Consider the following 27,223-nt stretch of genomic DNA (forward strand, 5'->3'; position numbering starts at 1 on the left):
CTGTGCACAAGCTACTACACCATTCCCTCACTGTGGGATCATGCTGTGCACAAACTACTACAGCATTCCCTCCCCATGTGGGAACGTGCTGTGCACAAAAAACGACAGCATTCCCTCACTGTGTGAGGGAATGCTTTCTTATGCGGAAAGTCAGGATCTTATGCGGAAAGTCAGGAGGCATGGGATAGAGGGAAATTTGGCCAATTGGATAGAAAACTGGCTAACCGGTCGAAGGGAGAGAGTGGTGGTAGATGGTAAATATTCAGCCTGGAGCCCAGTTACAAGTGGAGTTCCGCAGGGATCAGTTCTGGGTCCTCTGCTGTTTGTAATTTTTATTAATGTCTTAGATGAGGGAGTCGAAGGGTGGGTCAGTAAATTTGCAGATGGTACGAAGATAGGTGGAGTTGTGGACAGTGAGGAGGGCTGTTGTTGGCTGCAGAGGGACTTAGATATGATGCAGAGTTGGGCTGAGGAGTGGCAGATGGAGTTCAACCCTGCCAAGTGTGAGGTTGTCCATTTTTGAAGAACAAATAAGAATGCGGAATAGAGGGTTAATGGTAGGGTTCTTAGTCAGGTGGTGGAACAGAGGGATCTTGGGGTCTATGTACATAGATCTTTGAAGGTTGCCACTCAGGTGGATAGAGTTTGTAAGAAGGCCTATGGAGTATTATCGTTCATTAGCAGAGGGATTGAATTCAAGAGTCGTGAAGTGATGTTGCAGCTGTACAGGACTTTGGTTAGGCCACAGTTGGAGTACTGTGTGCAGTTCTGGTCGCCTCACTTTAGGAAAGATGTGGAAGCTTTGGAGGGGGTGCAGAGAAGATTTACCAGGATGTTGCCTGGAATGGAGAGGAAGTCGTACGAGGCTAGGTTGAGAGTTCTCGGCCTTTTCTCGTTGGAACGGCGAAGGATGAGGGGTGACTTGATCGAGGTTTATAAGATGATCAGAGGAATAGATAGAGTAGACAGTCAGAAACGTTTTCCCCGGGTGCAACAGAGTTTTACAAGGGGACATAAATTTAAGGTGAAGGGTGGAAGGTATAGGGGAGATGTCAGGGGTGGGTTCTTTACCCAGAGAGTGGTGGGGGCATGGAATGCTCTGCCTGTGGGAGTGGTAGAGTCAGAATCTTTGGTGACCTTTAAGCGGCAATTGGATAGGTACATGGATGGGTGCTTAAGCTAGGACAAATGTTCGGCACAACATCGTGGGCCGAAGGGCCTGTTCTGTGCTGTATTGTTCTATGTTCTAATTCTTTTATAAAGGTCTCTTTCTGTTTTCCTCAATACTGACATCAGGCTAACTAGTCTACAGTTCTCTATTTTCTCTTTATATCCTTTTATCAATAGTGGGGTTACATTAGGCGCTTTCTAATCCATTGGAACTGTTTTAGAGTCTGTAGATATTTGAAAAATGACTACCAATATATTCACTATTTCTAGTGTTAGTTCCTTAACTATTCTGAGATGTAAACTGTTGGCCTTTAATGTCAACATTTTCACTCATACTATTTCCCTTCTAATGCTGATTTCTTCAGTTTCTCATTAGAACCTGCATTCCCCAACATTTTTATAACATTATTTGTGTCTGCGTTTGTGAAGATAAAGCTGAAAATGTGTTGCTGGAAAAGTGCATCAGGCCAGGCAGCATCCAAGGAGCAGGAGAATCGACGTTTCGGGCATGAGCCCTTCTTCAGCCCTTCTTCGGGCTCATGCCCGAAACGTCGATTCTCCTGCTCCTTGGATGCTGCCTGGCCTGATGCACTTTTCAGCTCTGATCTCCAGCATCTGCAGTCTTGACTTTCTCCTCTGTGAAGATAGAACCAAAAAATGTATTTAATCAGTCTGCCATCTCTTTGTCCCCATTATAACTCTCCCTACTTCTGTCTGTAAGAGCCCTACATTAGTTTTAACTCACCCTTTATCTCTTTACAACTGCGTAGAAGCTTTTACAATCAGTATGTATGTTCCCTGAAATCTTCTTCTGGTACTCTATTTTCCCTTCTTAGTCAATCCTCTGGTCTCCTTTACTGAAATCTAAGTTGTTCCCAATCCTGGGGTCTGCTGCTTTTTTTATCCAATGTGTACGTCCTTCCCTGGATCTAATTATCACGAACTTCACTTGTCAGCTATGGTTGAGCCACCTTTCCCATTTTATTTTTGTGCTAAACATGAATAAAAATTGTTACAGTTCATCCATTCACTCTTTGCCTTTCCTAATCACTGTCCTCACCTTAAGTAACATATCCCATTTAACATATCCATTCTGGATGGTGAAAGGAGAGTGGCATAAGCCTCAAGCTTTTGATATTTTCCTGGGTCCAACCAGTTCTGATGAAAGGGCATGACTAAAAAACCTTGAGCCCAAGTGTTCCAACTGGCATCAGAACTATGATGGGTCAAAAACTGTGGCACTGGAAAAGCACTGCACGTTAGGAATTTTTTGATGAAGGGTTTATGCCCGAAATATCGATTCACCTGCACCTTGGATGCTGCCTGACCTGCTGTACATTTCCAGTGCCACACTTTTCGCCACTGATCTCCAGCATCTGCAGTCATCACTTTCTCCTCCATCAGAATTATGATATCCAACACTATGAATCCGAAAACCTAGTTTCCTTGGTTATGTTTAAAAGGGTCTTATTCTGATGCAGCATCCTGAAGAGCTGCCTTAGCTCAGAAAACCAAGCCGAGACCTGCAAAGAGGATCAGTGTGTAAGACACAAGCCTTCTAACAGCAGCTACAATATGGTAAGCTTAAATGCTCAGTGTAGGGGTGAGTGAGTGATGTGGGAATGTGGGTAGATACGTGAAAAAGTAGGATGAATGGGTATTTGAGTGAGTGTCACAAGACTCCTGAAAGTGAGAAGGTGGCATGGAGTTCATGATAGGTTGAGAAATGTCAGATGCCAACATCTATGAATAAGGAATATTTGCCCCTGAATCATGCCCTGAGATGCTACTAGGTGCTGAACAACATGGAGGCCATTAGTTTGCTACACTCTGACTTCAAAATTGAGATTTCTCAACAGCTAACTTGTTTGACACATTTGGTAATATAGATATTAATAGCTGGATATTAATGAAGCAAGTTTTGATGTTACTAAGACGTTTAACAAGCAATAATCATCCGTAATTGTCAACTCACCAATGCCTAGTGAGAAACTGAGCTCTTTACTCAGCAGATGCACAAAAGATGCAGTGGTGCTCCTGACTTTGAAATAGGTCTCAATGGACCTTTCTTGCTATTCTTCTATAAATCACACCATAGCACATTTTGATCAGACCCCTATAAGATTCCACTCATCTGTTTGCATTGTACCAGTCTTTGGGGATGGTCAGGAGGCAGGCGACATAGTTACTTACTTGGCTTTAAGAATTATAGAACCCCAACAGTGTGGGAGCAGGCCATTTGGCTCATTGCATCCACACCGACTCTCAGAAGAGCATCCCAGCCAGACCCAGTTTAATCCCATAATACTGCATTTCCCATAGTTAATCCATCGAGCCTCCACACTATGGGGCAATTTGGCATGACCAAGCCAACTAACCTGCACATCTTTGGACGGTGGGAGGAAACCAGAACACACAGAGGAAACCAGAACACACAGAGGAAACCTGTGCAGACACTGGGAGAAAATAGGTGAAATAGAACCACAGATGCTGGAGATCAGAGTCTAGATTAGAGTAGTGCTGGAAAAGCACAGCGGTCAGACAGCGTCCAAGAAGTAGGAAAATTGATGTTTCGGGCAAAAGCTCTTCATCAGAAATTCCTAATGAGGGCTTTTGCCTGAAATGTCGATTTTTCTGCTCCTCGGATGCTGCCTGACCTGCTGCACTTTTCCACCACCACTCTAATCTAGACTGGGAAAAAATGCAAACTCCACACAGTCACTCAAGATGGAATCAAACCTGGGTGCATGCTGGTGTGAGACAGCAATGCTAACCACTGAGCCACTATGCTGCCCTTAGTATCCATTAGTGCACTCTGATCCTACTCAGTCAGTCCAAACAGTGGCCACCATTAGTGGTGGCTATGTTGAACTACTAGCTCTGTAATTGGACTGGCATCCTTAATAGAGATGGTCTGCCTCATACCAACAAGATGAAGCTCTTGGTCTTGCCACCTGGCAAAATGGGGTTGCCTAGTGCCTACATAAAACTCAGCCCTGAAAAATGCTGCTATACATTAACATTCCCTGTTATCCTCACTCTTCATCCTTACTCCACTTACTCAACTGCTTAATTGCTTGCCTGCATAAAACCCATCTCTGCATTCATTTTTAAACATGTTATCTGATGTTTGCCTAATTTGCCCTTTTTCCAAACATCCTAATTTTCACAATTTCTTTCTATTGAGAACCAAGTCAATTGGTAACAAAATCTAATATGACAAAACTTTTCATAGAAGTGTATTTAATCAAAGATGAGGTGGACTATATGTTCATTTATCTTTTCAACAGAAGCACGATACATCCCAAAAAAGAACTTGCCATGTGACTATTATACTATTATACACAGAGAGTTGGGAAGTATATTCTTATAATTATGTATACATGTATATCCAGAATGCAATCTCACTGAACTCTGTACTACTTTGAAAATACTAAAATCAACAATGCAACATTTCACAGGACATTGGACATCATCTTACATATTTGTGTAATACTGAGTGGTTATTTCCAACTTATGGGAGTCATGCAACACAACAGGCACCTTTGAAATGACTTGTTCAATGAACTGATCATGAGAGACCAGCAGTGAATGAACTAAGGCCTTACCTGCGTCTCTTTTTGCACTTGGTGCAGTAAATGGCAAGAGCCAGACCCTCTACAACCAAAAATATTGGGATAACAGCTGAAATCAAACCAAATTTCCATGCCTTTACACCGAAAATAGAGACATCTGGTGGATTAGTACCTGAAGAGACAAATAATAAGGTAATTGAAGTTTTGAGTTGATGTTTGTGTGTTTTTATTGACATGAAATTCAAATTGCTGTCTTCAAATTATTTGGTTTCCTACCAATCTTGAATGGAGTTTGGAGAGGGAACAATTTGTTGAATAGATCTCTAAGATATCAATGTTTCACCATTTCTGATTACTTGTGCATCCCTAATTTTCATTACCCCATTAATGGAAACCAGGCCTACAGTTATTTAGGGCATAAAGACTGTAGTTTTCTCTCTGAACCTCTCTGTGTCTCTATTTTCTCACTCTGGGGTTGTTTCCTAAAACCTGTTGCATTAATTAATCTTTTGATCACCAATATTAAGTTTATTTTGTGTGATGTGCTTCCAGCATTGGGAGGATGATGCCCCCAAAAAGTGCCTTAGAGTGTTTTTACCAGAACTGAGATATGAATTGTCATTCTTAAGTTAGCTTTGTATTAGATATTTCAAAGTTAAATTTATGGTCTCCCTATGTAGAAGTGACTCAATGCTTCTCTTTATAAGAAGTAAGAATTAACTTGGAAAAAATGCACATGCACATCTTTCATGTTATCTGGGCATCCAAGGCATCTCATAACTAATTAATACTTTTCCCCTTCCATTTTCTGAACAGACCTTGGGATCTTTTTACATTAAAAAGGAGAAAGTGAGGACTGCAGATGCTGGAGGTCAGAGTTGAAGAGTGTGGTGCTGGAAAAGCACAGCTGGTCAGGCAGTATCCGAGGAGCAGGAGAATCGACATTTTGGGCATAAGCCCTTCATTTCATTCATCAAAGATGGCAGATAGGGCCTTAAAATGTCAATCAGAGGATGCAGCTCTGACAGCAGTGCTCCATTACTTTGTTTCAATTAGTGGATAATTCCTTATAGTGTGCTGTGTAATCTGTACAATGCATTGAAAGTGACTAGTTTCAAAGGACCATAGGCTGCTCAGTCCTTTAAAGAGATGACTGGTGTGGGTTAATCTGAGGATCAGGAATTATGCATAATATTAGAAATGTTGTAAGTCAAATTATTTTCTGGCTTTTAATCCTCAAAAGGAAAAGTCATCTCATGCATTAAATGATCATTTGGCCTTATGTTAAGTTATTAGTGCACCATAATGAAACAAGCTCTTGGTTTAATGCCAGAATTTCACATTTATTTAGGTCAAGCTAATTCAAAGTGAATGTGTTCCCTGCAGGGGTTGTGGAACATCTGACTTGATTACACAGCTGTCTTTGTGGTACATCAGGTTTTTCCTTCCTGGGGTTGAGTTAATCAGAATTCTGTACTTGTATGGCATGATTCATTCTTGGTCATGCTATTTGAACAGTTATCTGAAAGATAGGGGACTTCAAGAGCTTATTTAAATTTAAATTTAAAATAGGAGTTTTATTATTTCTAATTGTAATTCTATTAAATATTGTGGGAGAGTTCATTCAAAATGTAATTTCGTTTTCACTGAAAGGAGAATATAACCCTTGAATTCTGCAACAAATAGCTTGTTACATTCAGAAATAGTAAATATTAACATAAATAATTTACAATCACATTGACCTGGCAGGAATCCTATGATGCCTGTATACTACCAGCAAAATACAAAAAAAGCCCCATAAAATTGCTGTCATATGGTCAGTTAATTACCTCATAGAGATTACAGCAAAGAAAGCCATTTCCCATTGAATTAATGCAGCTCCCTATAAAGCAATTAATTCAGACCCATTCCCAATCCCTAGTCTCAGTTGAGTTATGATACACCCCGGAGTAGAACAAAGAACAATACAGCACAGGATCGGGCCCTCCAATCCTGTGCTGACTCATTTTGCTCTTCCGTACTAAACCTGTCTTCACTTACATGATCTGTATCCCTCTGTTTCCCTTCCTATTCATGCATTTCTATGTGCTTCTTGAATGTTGCTGTTGTGTCTGCTTCCACCACTGCATCTGGCAGTGCTTATCAGACGCTCACCCACTTTGTGTGAAAAACTTGCCTTGCACACCTCTTTTAAACTTGCCCCCACCCCATACCTTGAATCTGTGTACACTATTAATTGATCCCTCTATCCTGGGCAAAAGCTTCATACATTCCACTTTAAACATGTCATTCACTATCTTATAAATTTCTATCAGGTCACCTCTCAAACTCCTGCATTCCAGTGAAAACAAACTCAGTCTATCCAACTTTTCTTCATAACTAAAATCTTCTGTACCAGGCCATATCCTGGTAAACCTTTTTTTTGTACCCTTTCCAAAGAATTCACATCTTTCTGGTGGCGGGGTGACCAGAACTGTGAGCAATATTCCAAGTTTGGTCTAACTAAAGTTTTATAAAGCTGCAACATAATTTGTCTATTCTTATACTCAATGCCCCTTCTAAAGGGAAGCATGCCATACGTCTTTTTTACTTTCTTACCTACTTGCGCTGCGACATTCAGTGAGCTATGGACCTGCACACCCGGCTCCCTCTGCATATCAATACTCTTAAGGAATCTTCCATTCACTGTAAAATTTCCACCTATACCTGACATTCCAAAATACATTAGTTCACATTTGTCCAGATTAAACTTCATCTGCCATTTTTCTACCCATGCTTCCAACTGATCTATATCCTGCTGTATCCTCTGACATAGGGAACATCTCTGGGACACCCGCACCAATCAACCACACCGCCCTGTGGCCCAACATTTCAAGTTCTCCTCCCACTCAGCCGAGGACATGGAGGTCCTGGGCCTCCTTCACCACCGCTCCCTCACCACCTGACGCCTGGAGGAAGAACACCTCATCTTCCACCTCGGAACACTTCAACCCGAGGGCATCAATGCTATTGTACTCTATACTACTTTCTTCCCACCCCCCCCCTCCTCTCATTTATCTCTCCACCCTGCAGGTACTCTGCCTCTATTCCTGATGAAGGGTTTTTCCTGAAACATCAATTTTCTTGCTTCTCGGATATGGCCTGAACTGCTGTGCTTTTCCAGCACCACTCTAATCCAGAATCTGGTTTCCAGCATCTGCAGTCATTGTTTTCATCCTGTATCCTCTGACCGTCTTCCTCACTATTTCCAACTCCACCAATCTTTGTATCACCTGCAAACTAACTAATTAAGTCAGCCACTTTTTTCACTTAAATCATTTCTGTAAACCATGAACAGCCGAGATCCTAGCATTGATCCCTGTGAGACACCACTAGTCAGAAATCTCCATTCCAAGCATCTTTCCACTGCAACCAACTGCCTCCTATGATTAAGCCAGTTCTGTATCTCTTTTGCCAGTTCAATCCTGATACTTTGTGACTTCACCTTTTGGATCAGTCTGTTATAAGGGAACTTGTCAAAGGCTTGACTGAAATCCATGTAGACACATCAACCGCTTTTCCCTCATCAATCAGCTTTGTCACCCCCTCAAACACCTTGATCAAGTTAGTCACCCCCTCCACACAGAAAATCATGTTGTCTATTGCTAATAAGTCCATTCGCTTCTAAATACTGAGAATCTTTTCCAATGGTGGGACTTGAACTCAGGCCTCCTGGTCAAAAGGTAAGGATACAAGTGCTATGTGACAAAAACCCTTCCTCAATCTCAGCAGAATTGTAAGTCTAAGTCTCTCAGATGCACAAGCAATTTCCATTTGAAATTATTGATTGACCTGCACCATCCTTCTTACTCCTCTAAACCCTAGTGGAATCCAAGCTTAGCTGGTCCAACCTTGCCTCTGAAGACAATCTGCCTTTACCAGATATTAGTCTAGTAAATGTTCTCTGAAGTGCTCCTAATACACTTACATCCTTCTTTAAATATGGAGACCAATACCATGCACAGTACTCCAGATATGATCTCACCAGTGCCCTGTATAACTGAAGCATAACATTCTCTCAATTTCCTTTGCTCCAAAGGGAACAATCATTTTCTCTATGTCTTTTCAAGTACACTCACATTCTTCCTAAAATGTGATAAAACCAGAAAAAAAAGATATAGTTGTGGATTAACCAGAACTTTATCCATTTAATTCTGCATTCCATGTTAGGGGAACAGAGATTAAGACTATTCTAGGGGGATTTACATAGTGAGCGATGAATAGTTTTACTGAGGATGAGGACAGCGAAGATCGAGATGAGGCTATGAGTAAGTCGATCAGCAAATACAGATGCATCATGTATGCTTTTGAATGAGCAGGTGCCGATGAATTAAAATCATTTTCAAGTGTGGAAATAATGATTGTAACAGAAAATGCCACAGCTATTTCTTGTTACTTCTCTCAGAAATGCACATCAGTAATGTAGGAAAGAATTTTGTATTATTTTTCATTTTAATTCATTATTTCATCTTTTCTTAAACAACATCTCCAAGATTAAATGCTGGAGAAACTCAACTGGTTTCGCAGCATCTGTGGAGAGCCGAACAAAGTTAAAATTTAACATTTTGAGTTTGGTACAACTCAGTTCTGAAGAAGAATCATATTGGACTCAAAATATTGACTGTGTTTCTTTCTCCACAGATGCTGCCAGAACTGCTGACATTTTCTAGCTTTCTCTGTGTTGGTTTCAGATTTCCAGTATTGCAACAGGTTGTTTACATTCAGCAAATTAATTTTAGTGGAGAATAAGTGTATAACTGTCAGTGAAGTTTAAAATTTCAAATAAACTGTGTTTAGTAGCTTCCCTTCTACACTAGCATCTATATTATACAGATTATCTGAATACTTTACATCTGTTAGTCATAGGTAATAACTACGTACATGTGTTATCCAACCTGGTACCATAAAAAGCAGATGTTGGTGTTGGCAATATTCCATCTGTATCTTCCACAAATTTGGCAAGTGTTGGAGCAGTGGTCACCAGTTGGTAAGCCAAGAGTTCAGCTGATGCAAGAATTTCACTCGGATTGCTCACCTCCTTGTTAACTTCGTCCATTACTGTGCCAATGCCTTTAGATAAATTCAGAGTTCCAGAAACGTTTGACTGTGATAGCAGGTACGTGTGAAGTGGACCCTGGGTAATAGCTGACAGAACAGAGGGAAACTTAGCTGACAATTGAAGCTACCTTCTGAAAATTTCAAGAGCTTTCTAAAAGCATTCACACATCATGTATATGAAGTGCAAGAAACTCTTGCAGAAATGATGCTTCACAGAATCACAGGCAGAAAGAGGCTATCCAGCCCATCATGTCTCCACTGGCTCTCTGAGTAAGCATCTTACTTAGTAGCATCTCATTGAAACCCTGCATATTCTTCCCTTTTCAAATAACCATCTAATATCCTGCCTGAAATCTTCAATTGAATCTGCCTCCACCGCTCACAGGAGATGCATTCCAGACCTTAATTATTCATTTTGTGTAAATGCTTTCTTTTCATGTTTCTTTTGCTTTATTTGCCAATTACTTCAGATCAGTGTCATGTGATCCTTGATCCTTTCCTGAGCAGGAACCATTTTTCCTTCTCTGCTCTGTCCAGACCCCTCTTGATTTTGAATGCCTCTCTCAAATCTCCTCCCAACCTTCACTTTTCCAAGAAAACGTACTTCCTGCTTCTCCAATCTATCTTCATAACTGAAGTGTCATCCTTGTAAACATTTTCTGCACTCTCTCTGACATTTTCACTTCTTTCCTAAAGTGTGGTGCCCAAAGCTCCAGGTGAGGGTATTATATTCCAGCTGAGGCCAAACTAACATTATATTAAAATTTAGCTTAATCTTCTTGTTTTTCTAATCTATTCTCCTGTTGATAAAGCCCAAGATACTATATTATTTATTTATTCACTGCTTTCTCCACTATCCCGCCACCTTTAATGACTTATACACAGATACACCCACGTGCACTTGCACCCACTTTAGAATACCCTTTATTTGGTTCTGCCAGTATTAATTTAATGAAAACATATTATCTCAAACTTCCCAGTGCTGAAGTTAATCTGTCAGCTATCTGCCCTCCACCAACCTGTCAATATCATTTTGAAGTTCCACACTACCCTTGCACATTTCATAATGCTTCTATGTTTTGCCATCATGCAGAAATTTTGAAATTGTCTTTTGAACCTCAGTGTCTACATTATTAACATATATCCAGAAAGGGTCCCAAGACTGACCATTGAGGAGGATCAATTGGAAAAAAATCTTGAAATGCTTTTCTTTCAGAATACAAGACAAAGGAACAGGATTATCTGCATTTTAATTTAGAATTGTAAACATTGGAGCTCAGAGTTACAGTTTTAGAGTTTTACCATTGATGTTATTAACAAATTTCTAAAGGTATGCTCACAGTGTGCCTGAGATCATGCTAAATTATTGCCATTGGATGCTAACAGTAGGAATTTAATACAGAGAGGTAATGAAGTACTACATTTTGCAAGAAGACATGGGGAGAGGCTATACAGATCTAATACCATAGTTCAAAAGACTGCAGGGCCAAAGAAGCCTGGAGATCATGTGACTTGGAACTTTGAAGGTAGTAGACATTTATTAAACTGTTTAGGAAAAAGATACAGTATTGAGTACAAAAGGAAGGAAATAATATTGAGCCTTTACAAACCTCTGGTACAGAATCATGAGAGTATTACATCCAGTCTTGTTCTCCACACTGTTGGATGATTATAGAATCTATAGATTTGCATTTTTTAAAATATGTATTCTTTTACAGGATATAGGTATCGCCAACTGGACCAGTATCTCATAGAGTCATACAGTACAGAAACAAGCCTTTTAGCTCACCATGTCTATGCTAACTAGCAAAATCCAAACTACACTAATCCCATTTACCTGCAATTAATCCATAGTCAACTGTGCCCTGGCATTTTAACTGCTCATCTGGATGCTTCTCAAATTTTGCGAGCATACGACCTGCCTCCACCAACCTCTCAGACAATGTTAAAAGTGGTGGATGGGGACCAATCAAGCAGGCTGTTTTGTCCTGGATGGTTTCAAGCTTGTTGTGTATTGTTGGAGTTGCATCCTTCTAAGTAAATGGAGAATATTCCATCACACTCGTCACTTGTGCTTTGAAGATGGTGGACAAGCTTTAGGCAGACAGGAGGCAAGCTACTCATCAAAGGATTCCAAACCTCTACCTGCTCATGCAGGCACAGTATTTAAATGGCTAGTCAACGGTAGCCCCCCTCAGAAATGAATAGTGGGGGATTCATCATAATGTCATTGAATGTCAAGATGTAATTATTAGATTTCACTTGTTGGAGATAGTCAGAGTCTGGCACTTCTGTGTTATGGAAGACACTTGCCACTTGTCGGTCCAAATCTTGATATTGTCCAAGTCTTGCTGCAATTAGTCATGGAATGCTTCAGTCACTGAGGAGTTACAAATGGTGCTGAATATTGTAAAATTATGAGCAAAACATCCCCACTGTGGATCATATGACAGAGGAAGGGCATTGAAGAAACAGCTGAAGATGGTTGGGACGCAGACTCTACCCTAAAGTACTCCTGAAATGATGTCCTGGAGTTGAGATGATTGCCATCCAAAAATTACCACCATCTTCCATTGTGCCCAATAGCCTCCAAACAGTAGACAGATTTCCTGCTAATTCCCATTGACTCAATTTTTGCTAGGGCTCCTTGATGCCATATTCAGCCAAACACTGCCTTCACGTCAAGTGCAGACATTGTTAACTCACCTGTGGAGTTCAGCTCTTTTTTCCATGTTTGAAACAAGGCTGTAATGGAATCAGGATTGGACTGGATTTAATGGAACCCACAATTGGATATCAGTGAGCAGTTTATTGTTGATCAAGTACCACTTGTTACCACTGTTGATTACTATTGATCACTTTACTGTTGACCTCAAGTACACTGATGGGATAGTAGATGGCCAACTCAGACCTTGTCCTTCTTTCTTGTGAGCTCAACATATCTGGGCAATTGTCATGTAGATGCTAGTGTTGTGGCTGGACTGGAACAGCTTGGCTAGTTCTGAAGCATGAGCCTTAACTTTTTGCCGGCAAGTTGCCTTTGCTTTATTTAATGCCTCAGCATTAGAATAGCTTGAGAAAATGACAGTTTATGTTTTAGACTAGATGGCAGTGAAAGTTAGGATTGGAACGTACTTTTTACATTTTTGTTTATTATGCAAAGACGTCCATTATAAATCCTCCAGGTAAACAAATGAATCCCAGTTATCACCCCCATCTGAACACATCTATATGCTCAATGACTATGCAATGAAGAGATGCAAAGCACAAACAAGATGAGGTTGAGAAGATATATGGAGACATAAGAAAGAAACAGGAGGAAGTTATAAGTTCTAGACAATGCTTTTCTGAAGAGTAAAAGACTTGTTCAGTTGTTTTATCTCATAGCAGTATGTACCTTGCAAAGTTTTATTGAAAAAATCTTGTTGCTGTCTCTGAATGGCTGAAACTGACATTGCGCACGATGGTATGAGATGTTCTGGATTTGGTGTTTGTGAATAAAGACTGCATCATTGAGAGAACATTGGTTTCTTCCAATGTGGCTATTTGAGATGTGGTATTGTCTACAAAAGAGAGGCATTAGTGATCAGGAATCTCATTATGATATGTTAGATTTTCTATATCTCAGCACAGGTACAGATTAAATAAAGAAGATAAACTAGGAGGGATTTCCAATTTAATAAAGTTACAGCAGAATGCATTTCAACAACAGGGTGATTTCTTGTTCACAATCTCGCAGCTCTGGGCTATATTCTTTTTTTTTTTGGCTGAAGAATATAGGGAAAATGTTATAGTCCAATCTTCAATCTGCATTCTCATTGAAATTAGTCTGTCCAATGGGAGATTTTTGTAATATTTCTTGTAAATAACTGCCATAAGGTAGCAATGTTTTCATAAAAGAGAAAGAAAGTGCTCGCCTACACTTGTCTAGTGTTTATCCAGTTTTTAGAAACATCTCAAAACACAAAAGGGAACAAGGCTGAGGGGTGATACATTGAATTAACAGACAGCACAGATGAGGTCCATTGTTATGGCAAGTGACTCATTTTGATCTACTGGGTCTCCTCAAAATTTTATGCAGATTTGAGGCAGTCAAATACAATGTTGTATAATGAAACAGTTTTGGATTGGTGAGACAGTTAAAGTTTTGGTCAGAAGATCACAGAAGATTAAACCAATCAAACTTGCAAATGCAGCTACTTATCCAACTTGTCTTGCAGACCTAAAAATGGAGCTTCGTTATGACAAGCAGATTCAATTCCAAGTTTTTCTGTTTTCCTTTTATTGGGATATCATTGTGCATCAAATTGAAGCTGATTTTCTGGGAATGTCATTACAGTGAGTGAACAGAAACAAGTTACTAAATGTTAATAGTAAGACTTTTAGAGAAGTGCCACACAAATCCTATCATGCCTGTTTGACACTGTTACTGAATAAGGATCTTTTACAGACCAAGAAAATGACTCTCATGATACAACAACTTTGAATTTTCTATAATGCGACAGCACAAATTATCACAATTCATTTCCGACCATATATTCATTCATATTAATATACTGTGCATTGAATTTTCTGATTAAGTAATTAGCACTTTCTCTTCAATTAAATGGCTTTACTCTAAACAAAGTAATACATTACAAATAAACTCACTCTGCGATTCACAGAATGCCAGCACAAAAGCCATGAGCAATCCTTTTGTCACAGTCAATGCTACCATGGTGATTGAATTTGATCTTCACTGAATGAAGGTTTGATATTTCTGAAGCTACTCTGAAGCTGTCTTTGTAGTTATGTGGCCGTTACACTCTCAAACTATTTGCTTGTGTAATTCCCTAGAAGGAAAGAATATTCCTCCAAACTCGTACCTTCTCGCGACTTGTGACCTGAGGTGCTGACTCCCCTCCAAATATGAACTTCAATTTCACATCAAAGATTTCACACGTTGTTTCAAAATACCTTAGAATCTTATCATTCTACAGTTGGGATGGATTTAATCTGCAGTGAAGAGGCTGATATGTAACATGAATGTTCAAAACCTTCATTTAGTTCCAATAAATTTCAATCATATTAAAACCACATCCCTAAAATACTTGGATTTGTGTCTCTTAGACTGCAATGTCTATAATGCCTTATGCGAAGTACAATGAAAATTGATAGGAATGTTTGTCTATAAAATATTGATTTATTTGAATATTTGCAGCAAAGAATTTCTACAAATTCTACAGGTTAGTTCTGAAGAATCATAATGAATGAAGCAGCCTTAACGTCTTCATTCTGAAATTCACCAGGAATTGACAATTCTGCAATGACTGTGAAACTGAATGTGGTATCAAAATCAATGTTTGCCAAGAATGTCATAAGTGACTGAATTGCCCGAGAGATTGGAAAATGTAAATTTTTTTATCACCTTTGATTTGACCAAGGATTACTGATGGATCTGTTTAATAGTGAATGCAAAATAGTAAATGGCTTTAGTGCCACTCAAAGAGCTCAACCAGTTAGCTGCATGGAGTTGGTTTTGAATCATCATACCTGATATGTAGCAGTACATTTGAATGACATTGATAACGATACTGTGGTTGACACTTAAATAAAGCAGAGGCTGACAGAGCATTAGAGAGACTAGAATATTTCAGTTCTCAGCAAACCCAGATTGTGAAACATTTAGTTGCCCGAGACCACATAATTGGGGTTTGTGTAGAATGGTGAACAAAGAGATAGCTGTGAAAGGCTGGGCTGTGCAATAAAAGAAAGTCAGAGCTTGTTAGGCTCCAATTTGTCACTGGATTAGTGGTGCTGGAAGAGCAAGCAGTTCAGGCAGCATCCAAGGAGCTTCTGACAGATTTGTTGCCCAAACCATCAGTCCTCACTCCACCCGCCCCACCTAAACACCATGACAAAAGCAAAGGATCCAGACCCGGTCCAATGGAACCCTAAAGCTAATGCTGCTTTTAGGAACTTGAGCCAAATACTATCAGATAGATCCCAGCTGTAAGTCAAAAATGCGTTTTACAAACCAATGCCTCCCGAGAAAAGCAAAACAGGATTATGTGGAAATGAGTATGCTGGTCACGATGGAACTCACTTTTAAAGTATAAAAGATAAATCGAATGAATATGTCTCACTCGTCAGTTTTAATATCTTTGATTTCTTTAGAGAAGGTGGGTTTAGAAATTGCGTTCTTCAAAATAGATGAAGGGGAAGAACATCTCATGTTTTATCCAGACTGAAAACCTGTTTGACATTGAGCAAGAGACTACAATGATAGAGGGAGAGTGTCCAGTATTAAATAGTATCACACACTCCGAACAAAGACTGAAATGCTCATTTTGCTCACAGATTATTTTCACCCCAACCCTATGGTTTTGAGGTATAATAATTCACTTAAGCTTATTATAGGACTTGTACAATGTTAATGAAATGTTTGCAATTCAGATTTTCTGATTCCTACAGGAATACCTGAATGTATGATGATGAATGATGATTTATTGTCACATACTCTACCATGAACAATACAGTAAAATACAGTGAAAGGCTTCAACTGTTGCCACAATCTGGCACCATTTTGAATAGTTTAAGAATAAAAAGAAAAAGCTGAGTGTCCATCTTTGTTCTGCTGCCTCTGGCATGTGTCCTGAGCTTGAGATGGCTGACCAATGACACTTGCACTGCAACTTGGGCCAGATCCACCAATATTTCAGTCACCACTAAATAAAAGCAAATTACTGCGGATGCTGGAATCTGAAACCAAAAGAGAAAATGCTGGAAAATCTCAGCAGGTCTGGCAGCATCTGTAAGGAGAAAAAAGAGCTGACGTTTCGAGTCTAACTGACCCTTTGACAAAGGGTCAGTTAGACTTGAAACGTCAGCTCTTTTTTCTCCTTTCAGATGCTGCCAGACCTGCTGAGATTTTCCAGCATTTTCTCTTTTGGTTTCAGTCACCACTCTTCAGGCACCATCTCATTGTCACTGGATCCACCTCACCAACAGGCCACCAGTGCTGGGTCCCTGGATCCATACCTTGCAACCAGGAGTCCCCTAACGTTAATGCCTGAAGTCCCTGCTTTGGGCATACCACACCGTTACCACTTCAGCCACTGCCTCCCTGACACCTGGAGAAGTTGCTTTTGGCCTAACACAACCACAAGTACCTAGCTCCACTGCTAGGCCAGGTTGTCACCTCGCCAAGAGCCCCACTCTGTCTGCCTTCCTCTGCAATGCCACCTTCTCCACAAATGCCCACAGGAAGAAGATCCAAGAAAAAGAAAGAAAACAAAAAGGCAAAGGAATGAATGAAGGAAGTGACCATTCTGAAGCAAATGAGCCCAGGAGCTGAAACCCTGCCAGTGCCACATTTTTTGAAATCTCAAGGAGCATCCCTGACCAGTGATCGATTATTAGACCATTTTAATTAACATGATGCATGGACATGAAACCCACAGTAAGGGGTTGGCTCATAATTGCTCTTTGAAATGGCAACAACTCAGTTCAGGAGCATTTAGGGATGGACAAAAAGTGCTTACATACACAAATTAATAAAATAAAAGGCCCTCAAATATCAGCAAGGCAGCCTTTGTGTGGAACTGCAGGTGATGGGGGAGATACTAAACGAGTATTTTGCATCAGTATTTACTGTGGAAAAGGATATGGAAGATATAGACTGTCAGGAAATAAATGGTGACATCTTGCAAAGTGTCCAGATTACAGAGGAGGAAGTGCTGAATATCTTGAAATGGTTAAAGGTGGATAAATCCCCAGGACCTGATCAGGTGTACCCGAGAGCTCTGTGGGAAGCTAGAGAAATGATTGCTGGGCCTCTTGCTGGGATATTTGTATCATCGATAGTCATAGGTGAGGTGCCGGAAGACTGGAGGTTGGCAAACGTGGTGCCACTGTTTAAGAAGGGCGGTAAAGACAAGCCAGGGAACTATAGACCGGTGAGCCTGACCTCGGTGTGGGCAAGTTGTTGGAGGGAATCCTGAGGGACAGGATGTACATGTATTTGGAAAGGCAAGGACTGATAAGGGATAATCAATATGGCTTTGTGCGTGGGAAAACATGTCTCACAAACTTAATTGAGTTTTTTGAAGAAGTAACAAAGAGGATTGATGAGGGAAGAGCAGTAGACGTGATCTATATAGACTTCAGTAAGGCGTTCAACAAGGTTCCCCATGGGAGACTGATTAGCAAGGTTAGTTCTCATGGAATACAGGGAGAACTAGCCATTTGGATACAGAACTGGCTCAAAGGTAGAAGGCAGAGGATGGTGGTGGAGGGTTATTTTTCAGATTAGAGGCCTGTGACCAGTGGAGTGCCACAAGGATCGGTCCTGGGTCCACTACTTTTTGTCATTTATTTATATGATTTAGATGTGACCTTAAGAGATATAGTTAGTAGGTTTGCAAATAACACCCAAATTGGAGGTGTAGTGTACAGCGAAGAAGGTTACCTCAGATTACAATGGGATCTTGATCAGATGAGCCAAAGGGCTGAGGAGGGGCAGATGGAGTTTAATTTAGCTGAATGTGAGGTGCTGCATTTTGGGAAAGCAAATTTTAGCAGGACTTATATACTTAATGGTAAGGTCTTAAGGAGTGTTGCTGAACAAAGAGACCTTGGAGTACAGGTTCATAGCTCCTTGAAAGTAGAGTTGCAGGTAGATAGGATAGTGAAGAAGGCATTTGGTATGCTTTCCTTTGTTGGTCAGAGTATTGAATACAGGAGTTGGGAGGTCATGTTGCGGCCGTACAGGACATTGGTTAGGCCACTGTTGGAATATTGCGTGTAATTCTGTTTTCCTTCCTGTCAGAAGAATGTTGTGAAACTTGAAAGGGTTCAGAAAAGATTTACAAGGATTTTGTTAGGGTTGGAGTATTTGAGCTGTAGGGAGAGGCTGAACAGGCTGGGGCTGTTTTCCCTGGAGCATCGGAGGCTGAGAGGTAACTTTATGGAGGTATATAAAATCATGAGGGACATGGATAGGGTAAATATACAAGGTCTTTTTCCTGGGGTCAGGGAGTCCAGAGCTAGAGGGCATAAGTTTAGGGTGAGAGGAGAAAGGTATAAAAGAGACCTCAGGGGCAACATTTTCATACAGAAGGTGTGGTGCGTGTGTGGAATGAGCTGCCAGAGGAAGTGGTGGGGGCTAGTACAATTGCAACATTTAAAAGGCAGATGGATGGTATGTGAGTAGGAAGGGTTTGGAGGGATATGGGCTGGGTGCTAGCAGGTGGGACTAGATTGGGTTGGGATATCTGGTCGGCATGGACGAGTTGGACTGAAGGGTCTGTTTCTGTGCTGTACTCTATGACTCTCAATAGAAATGCCTAGCAAAATAGCTTCTCAATTTCAAACCAAAGATATCATTCTTCTCCAGTACTCTAATTTGTTTAATACTGTAATTCCTGACATTTTTCCTTCTCTGTCTTTCTTGAATAAATTAGTTAAGAATATTACATTCCCAATCCTTCCAATTTTTTTGAGAATAGTCTCTGTATTCTTACTATATTGTAACCCATGGGGTAAGTTATATCTATAGATCTTCAATCTTATAATTATGCTTTAATGTGTTTTTGCACATGCATGTCAGACATAATTTGTCTGCCTCACATCTGCCCTCAGTTTAATACCTCCTATCTTCATACCATGCTTTCTTCTACTGTGATCTTTCTCTGTGACCTCTCTCTGTATTTTGCTTCTCCACTTTAACATTTTAAACCAGTGTTTTTCCCCAGCCAAATTAGTTTAGAACCTTCAGCATATCAGTGGTTAACCTACCTACCTACCTACAAGGAGATATATCCCACGTATATTGAGCCTCCACCTGACCAGCTAGAAAATATCCTTTCCTTCCCAAAATTGATCCCAATGCCCCAAGGATCCTTTCACTCTTATATATGGCTGGTGACCAGCATTTGACAACAATTTTGACTAGGGGTTTATCACAAGGTTCAGTACTTGGTACCCCAGTTTTGAAGGGAATAAATATAATATGTCCAAGTTTGCAGATGTCATAAAACTGGCTGGCAGGGTGAACTGTGAGATAGATGCACATATGCTTGGTGTGATTTGGAACATTTGAATGAATGGGCAAATGCTTGGCAGATGAAGTGTAATATTGACAAATGTGAGGTAATCTACTTTAGTAACGAAAATAAGAAGGCAGATTACTTTGTGAATGGCAATCGATTGTGACAATGGGGAAGTACAATGAGCCCTGGGTGTCCTTGTACATCTGTTGCAGAAAGTAAGCATGTAAGTGCTGAAGAAGGCAAATCGTATATTAACCTTCTTACAGGAGCAGGAACATCTTGCTGTATTAATATAAGGAATTGGTGATACATCACCTGGAGTACTTAGTGCAGTTTTGGAGTACTTATCTGGCAACGGAAGGTGTGCTATAATGGTTTATCAGACTGATTCCTGGGATAGCAGGACTGATGTACGAAGAGAGACTTGATGTATTGGGACTACGTTCATTTGCATTTATTAGAGTGGGAAGGGAGATTTGGAGAGGGTGTTCTGGTTAAAATCTATAAAATTCAAACAACAATGCATCTGAACTGGAAGAGTAACAATATCCCTGGGCAGGAGGTTTGCTAGAGCTCTTTGGGAGGGTTTAAACTAGTTTGGCAGTGGAATGGGAAACGGAGCTATGAATCAGAGGATAGGCTAGCTGGTGAACAGGCATGTACAGCATGCAGAGAGCCTGTGAGGAAGGATAGACAGTTGATAGGGCAAAGTTGCAGTATGTGTGATGGATTGAAGTGTGTCTATTTTAATGCATGATTTGGAGGTGCCGGTGTTGGACTGGTGTGGACAAAGTTAAAAATCACACAACACCAGGTTGTAGTCCAATAAGTTTATTTGGAGGCACTAGCTTTCAAAGTGCTGTTTCTTCATCAAGTGGTTGTGGAGCAGAACCGTACAACACAAAATTTATAGCAACAGGATTGCAGTGTCATTTGAATATAATATTAAACAAATTTAGCTTGAGTCTTTCATCTGTTAGAGTGATCATGCTAGTTTCGGTTCCTTCAAAGTAAATCCCAGAACTTTTTTAATATTACATTCTCAAGATAGCTTTTAACAATAGATGCCATCTCAGCTCAGATAATGCATTGAAGGTATGAAGTTAAAGTCTGTCTGTGTCCCAATGTTAGTTGAGATTAATTCTATTTCTAAAGTGGGATTTACAGAATCTTACATGGATTTATGCAGTTTTTTGAGCGAAATACAATGTAATTCTGCAAGTACAAATTCACTCCCAAATGTATATGTGTGTGTGTGCAGAGGAGATAGAGTGAGTGAATGCATGTGGATGTGTGCATGTGGGTGTTTGTGTGGTGGTGAGTGTCTGTGAGAGAGTGTGTGTACGTATGTGAATATAATGGGATATAGGTCTGTGAGAGAGTGTGTCTGTTGATGTGAGTGTGGGGGTGTATGTGTGAACATAGGAGAGAGAGCTTGTGTATGAGATAGGGTCTGCCTGACCATGTGGGTCTGTAGGAGTGTGTGTGTGTGTATAGTGCAGTAGGGTCACCTGTAGTGTGACATGAACCCAAGGTCCTAGTTGAGGCCATCCCCATGGATACCAAATTTGGCTATCAGCCTCTGCTCAGCCACTTTGCATTGTTGCCTGTCCCGACGTCCGCCTTGGAGGATGGTCACCCGAAGGTCCGAGGCCCAATGTCCCAGACTGCAGAAATGTTCCCTGATTGGGAGGGAACACTCCTGGCTGGTAATTGTTGTGCAATGTCCATTCATCCATTGCTACAGCATCTGCTCGGTCTCACCAATGTACCATGCCACAGGGTATCCTTGCCTGCAGCGAATGAGATAGACAACTTTGGCCAAGTCACATGAGTGCTTGCTGCATTCATGGTGGGTTGTGACCTGATGTGTAATGCGACCTTACCTGGGCCATGGGTTCATGTCGCACACAGGTGACCCCATTGCACTACACACACACACACATCCTATCTCATATGCTTACACATACACCCCCACACACGCACCCTGTGACAAACTATACCATTACACTCACACACATACACACACTCTCACAGACACTCACACCCCCACACAAACACCCACATGCACACATTCTTGTGGTCTCCCCTGCACACACATACACATATAAGTTTGTGGGGTGAATTTGTACTTGCAAAATAACATTTTATTTTGTTCAAAAACTGCATAAATTCATGTAAGATTCTGTAAATCCCACTTTAGAAGTAGAATCAGTCTTACCGAACAGTGGGACACAGATAGACTTTAACTTTACACCTTCAATGCATTATCTGAGCTGAGATGGAATCTATTGTTAAAAGCTATCTTGAGAATGTAACTTTAAAAAAGGTCTGGGATTTACATATGAAGGAACCGAAACTAATATGATCACTCTAACAGATGAAAGACTCAAGCTAAATTTGTTTAATATTACATTCCAATGACGCTGCAATCCTGTTGCTATAAATTCTGTATCGTATGATTCTGTTTCACAATCACCTGATGAAGAAGCAGCGCTTTTAAAACTAGTGCCTCCAAATAAACATGTTGTGTATTTTAATGCAAGAAGTGTCAGGATTAAGGGTAATGAACTTAGAGCATAAATCAATACTTGGAACTATGATGTTGTGGCCATTACAGATTCTTGGATATCACAGGGGCAGGAATGGTTGTTGTATTTTCCTTTTGAAAAGGAAAAAGGAGGGAGGTAAAAGATGAGGGGAAGTAGCATTGCTGATCAGAGATAGTATCACAACCACAGAAAGGGACGTCATCAAGGATGGTTTGGCTACTGAGTCATTATGGGTGGAAGTCAGAAACAAAAAAAGAAGCAGACACTTTATTGGAAGTTTTCTACCGAACCCCCCAATAGCAACATAGACATGGAGAAGCAGATTTGGAGGCAGATTTTGAAAAGATGCAGAAGAAATAGGATTATTGTCATGGGTGACTTCAATTTCCCAAATAGCTTGGATGGAGCTGATTTTGTCAGGTGTGTCCAGGAAGGATTCCTGACTCAATATGTAGATAGGCCAATGAGAGTGGAGGCCATATTCGATTTGGTGTTTGGCAACGAACCAGGTCAGATGTCAAATATCTCAGTGCGAGAGCATTTTGATGATAGTAACCTTTACTATAGTCAGAGAGAGGGATAGGAGCAACGATATGGGAAAGTATTTAATTGGCGGAGGGGAATTACAATGCTATTAGGCAGGAACTGTGGAACATAAATTGGAACGGATATTCTCAGGGAAATGCATGACCGAAATGTGGAGGTTATTTAGGGAGCACTACCTGCAAGTACTGGATAGGTTTGTCCCACTGAGAAAAGGAAGGAATGGTAGGGTGAAGGAACTTTGGGTGACAAGAGATGTGGAACATGTAGACAAGTGAAAAAGAAAGATTACTTAAGGTTGAGGAAGCAAGGATTAGACAGGGCTCTAGAGGTTTACAAGGTAGCCAGGAAGGAACTGAAGAATGGACTTAGGAGAGCTAGAAGGGGAATGAAAAAGCCTTGGCAGGTAGGATTAAGGAAAATCCCAAGGCATTCTATACTTATGTGAGGAACAAGAGAATGGCTAGAATGAGTGTAAGGCTGATCAGGAATAATGGAGAGAACTTGTGCCTGGAGTCAGAGGAGGTAAGGGAAGTCCTTAAAGAATACTTCACTTCAGTATTCACTAGTGAGAGGGACCTTGTTGTGAAACAGGCTGATGCACTCCAAGAGGTTGATGTTCTGAAAATGGATGTGCTGGAAATTTTGAAAACACGAGGATAGATAAGTTGCCCGGGCCAGACATGATATATCCAAGGTTATTACAGGAAGCGAGGATTGAGATTGTTGCGCCTTCGGTGATGATCTTTCATTCTCACTGTCCACCGGACTAATACCAGATGATTGGAGGGTAGCAAATGTTATTCCCTTATTCAAGGAAGTGAATAGGGATAATCTTGGAAATTACAGACCAGTCAGTCTTACATCAGTGGTGGGCAAATTATTGGAGAGGATTCTGAGAAGCAGGATTTATGACTATTTGGAAAAGCTTAGCTTGATTAGAGATAGTCAGCATGGCTTTGTGAAGGGCAGGTTATGCCACACAAGCCTTATTGAATTCTTTGAGGATGTGACAAAGCATTTTGATGAAAGTAGAGCAGTGGATGTGCTGTATATGGATTTTAGCAAGGCGTTTGATAAGGTTCCCTATGGTACACTCATTCAGAAAGTAAGGAGGCATGGGATACAGAGAAACCTATCTCTCTGGATACAGAATTGGCTGGCCCATAGAAGACAGAGGGTGGTACTACATGGAAAGTATTCAGCCTGGAGCTCGGTGACAAGTGGTACTCTGCAAGGACCTGTTCTAGGACTTCTGCTCTTTGTGATTTTTATAAATGACTTGAATGACGAAGTGTAAGTTTGCCAATGACACAATTGTTTGGACATTGTGGATAGTGTGGAGGGCTGTTCTAGGTTCCAGTGGGACATTGACAGGATGCAGAACTGGGCTAAGAAGTAGCAGATGGAGTTCAACCTGGAAAAGTGTGAAGTGATTCATTTTGGAAGGTGGAATTTGACCAGATTACAGGATTAAAGGCAGGATTTTATGGCAGTGTAGAGGAACAGAGGGTTCTTGGGGTCCACATCCATCGGTCCCTCAAAGTTGCCACCCAAGTTAAGAAGGTGCATGATATATTAGCTTTCATTAGCTGGGGGATTGAATTTAAAAGACACGAGGTTATGCTGCAGCTCGAGAAAACTCTGGTTAGACCACACTTGGAATATTGTGTTCGGTTCTGGTTGCCTCATTGTAGGAAGAATATGGAAGCTTTAGAGAGGATGCAGAGGAGATTTACCAGAATGCTGCCTGGACTGGAGGGTCTGACCTATGAAGAAAGGTTAAAGGAACTAGGACTTTCATCATTGGAGCAACAAAGGATAAGAGGTGACTTGATAGAGGTAGACAAGATGATGTGAGACATATATATAGAATGGATAGCCAGAGACTTTTTCTCTGGGTGGAAATGGCTATCATGAGGAGGCATAATTTTAAAGTGATTGGAGGACGGTTTAGGAGAGATGTCAGATGTAGGTTCTTTACACAGAGAGTGGTGGTTCCATGTAATGAACTGCCAGCAATGGTAGTAGAGTCAGATATGTTAGGGACATTTAAGTGACTCTTGGGTAGGCACATGGATGACAGTAAAATGTAGGGTATGTAGGTTAGTTTGATCTTAGTGTAGGATAAAAGGTCGGCACAGCACCAAGGGCCAAAGGGCCTGTACTGTGCTGTACTGTTCTATGTTCTGTGTTTTATGATTTGATTGGGTAAACATAGGAAGGATATTCCCGATAACTGGGGAGTCCAGAAATAACGGCCACAGTTTAAGGATACAGGGTAGACCATTTTGCGCTGAGGTGAGGACAAATTTCTCTTCCCAGACAGCGGTGAGCCGATGGAATTTTCTGTCACAGAAAGTAGTTGAAGCCAAAACATTGAATGTTTTCAAGAAGAAGTTAGATACAATTCTGAGGGCTAATGAGGTCAAAGGGTATGGGGAGAAAGTGGAAATAGAGAACTAATTTAGATGGTGTGGAGGAGCCTGTGTTGGACTGCGGGAACAAAGTTAAAAAGCACACAATACCAGGTTACAGTCCAACAGGTTTATTTGGAAGCACTAGCCTTTGGAGCATTGCTCCTTCACCAGCTAGTTATGGAGCAGAACCTATAACCTGGTGTTGAGTGATTTTTAACTAATTTAGATGATCACCCATTATCATATTTAGTGATGGAGCAGTGGCCAAAAGGCCAAGTGGTTTATTCCTGCTTCTCTTTTCCATGTTTCTATTTCTCTGGCATGCATTAACCTGCTTTACCTTACAATTCTTTTAATAATAACAAATGACACTGAGTGTATTCCTGAGAATACTGTTTATGAGGACTTAAGCTTTAACTTTCCTCTAAATCCTGATGGAACAGTCCAGCAGTTGTGTTTTTTCAGCTATGTTTTTTATCTGCTCATCAAGATCCTCTCTGTGTTTCTTGCAGATATGCATTTTTATAATAATTTCAATTGGCTTATCATATCACATAGAACTGCTGCCGGTAGGATAACCTACCATTTGAAAATAATGATATTTCATGAAGATTGATTTGAAGTACCTTGGAATGAAAGTTTTATCTTATGAAGAAATGTTTGTCAGGTTGAGATTATTTCCATTAGAGTTTAGAGGGGCTGAGGTTGGGTTAAGCTAAGAGACTGTTTGACCTTGTGGGAGACATGAGAACTATGGATATACTTTAATAAGAGCTCTCTGTTTTAAGTCCGAATTGAGTAGAGTTTAAGTATTTCTCTCCAAGGGCTTTTAACCAGGGGAGGTTTGTTCCACAGAGGTAGTGGAGGCTAGATCATTGAATGTATTCAAGGCTGAATTCGAAAACTTTTTGATCCACAAGGGAGTTGATGGTGATGTGGTTGCAGAAAGGAAGGTGGAGATGAGACCAGCTGAGTCATGATGTTATCAAATGGAGGAGCTGGCACTGGGCCAAATGGCCTACTTCTGTTTCGGAGCCCCATTTTTCATCTATTGAATTGCGGGCATTCATAAGAAATTATGTGCATATGGCTTGGAGAACTGAGATCTCTATTCATAACCCAGAAGTTAGCACATGGTCAGAAGCACACTGGACTGAAAAAGAAAGTTTGTTTAAACAGATTCATACAATCTACTAAAAGGTTTGGTCTGCATCAGATGTTGTCCTTACATTTAGCAGCAAGCAATACATCTATAATCACCAAAGTATAATGTATATACACAATACCAAGTCGCAGTGTTACCACAATGGTTATAGTGGGGTTCCAAAGAGTTTGGCACAGGTTGGAAATCCTTTATTCAAAAACCTCAGGACTAACAGACTTTTGGATAAATGTTATTTTCAGTTTTTAGGTCACTATAGTACATTCTGGCCCTTTTGGAAAAGAAAATAACTTTGCTTAACTTAAACAGACTAACCACACCAATCCCCAAAGGCATAAACACGGTGAGTTTAGGCCTTCACAAAGTACAATTGTGCTCTAAGATTCGGTCAGGCCAAGTGAACTTTTTTTCTCAGAAGGGCTAGAACTCTGCATGTCCATAGGCCTATTTAGGTTGACTTTCAAACGACCTTCAACTTTTTAAGATCCTGTCAGTTTTTGGTTGTACAGATAATAGATAGCTAACGTGTATAAGGATTAAGGTGGTAAAAACAATGACTGCAGATGCTGGAAACCAGATTCTGGATCAGTGGTGCTGGAAGAGCACAGCAATTCAGGCAGCATCCGACGAGCAGCAAAATCGACGTTTCGGGCAAAAGCCCTTCATCAGGAAT

At 40.6% G+C, this 27,223-nt stretch overlaps 1 protein-coding gene across 2 annotated transcripts in view; it reads right to left on the reverse strand.

The window, feature by feature from the left end:
* Nucleotides 1-14,705, reverse strand: part of LOC122539332 — a 34,529-nt gene extending 19,824 nt beyond the window's left edge. The window contains exons 1-3 of one of the 2 annotated variants that reach the window (XM_043674054.1): nt 14,493-14,705; nt 9,666-9,929; nt 4,779-4,917 (exon numbers count right to left, since the gene is read on the reverse strand). In XM_043674054.1, the coding sequence (XP_043529989.1) occupies nt 4,779-4,917; nt 9,666-9,929; nt 14,493-14,559 (470 nt within the window). In that variant the 5' untranslated portion in view covers nt 14,560-14,705. The remainder of the gene's footprint in view (nt 1-4,778; nt 4,918-9,665; nt 9,930-14,492) is intronic. The other variant, XM_043674064.1, reaches the window with a different exon arrangement.
* Between the last annotated feature and the right edge of the window lie 12,518 nt (nt 14,706-27,223).

Source organism: Chiloscyllium plagiosum, chromosome 2 (assembly GCF_004010195.1).
Source record: "Chiloscyllium plagiosum isolate BGI_BamShark_2017 chromosome 2, ASM401019v2, whole genome shotgun sequence".
In the NCBI taxonomy this organism is placed as follows: Eukaryota; Metazoa; Chordata; class Chondrichthyes; order Orectolobiformes; family Hemiscylliidae; genus Chiloscyllium; species Chiloscyllium plagiosum.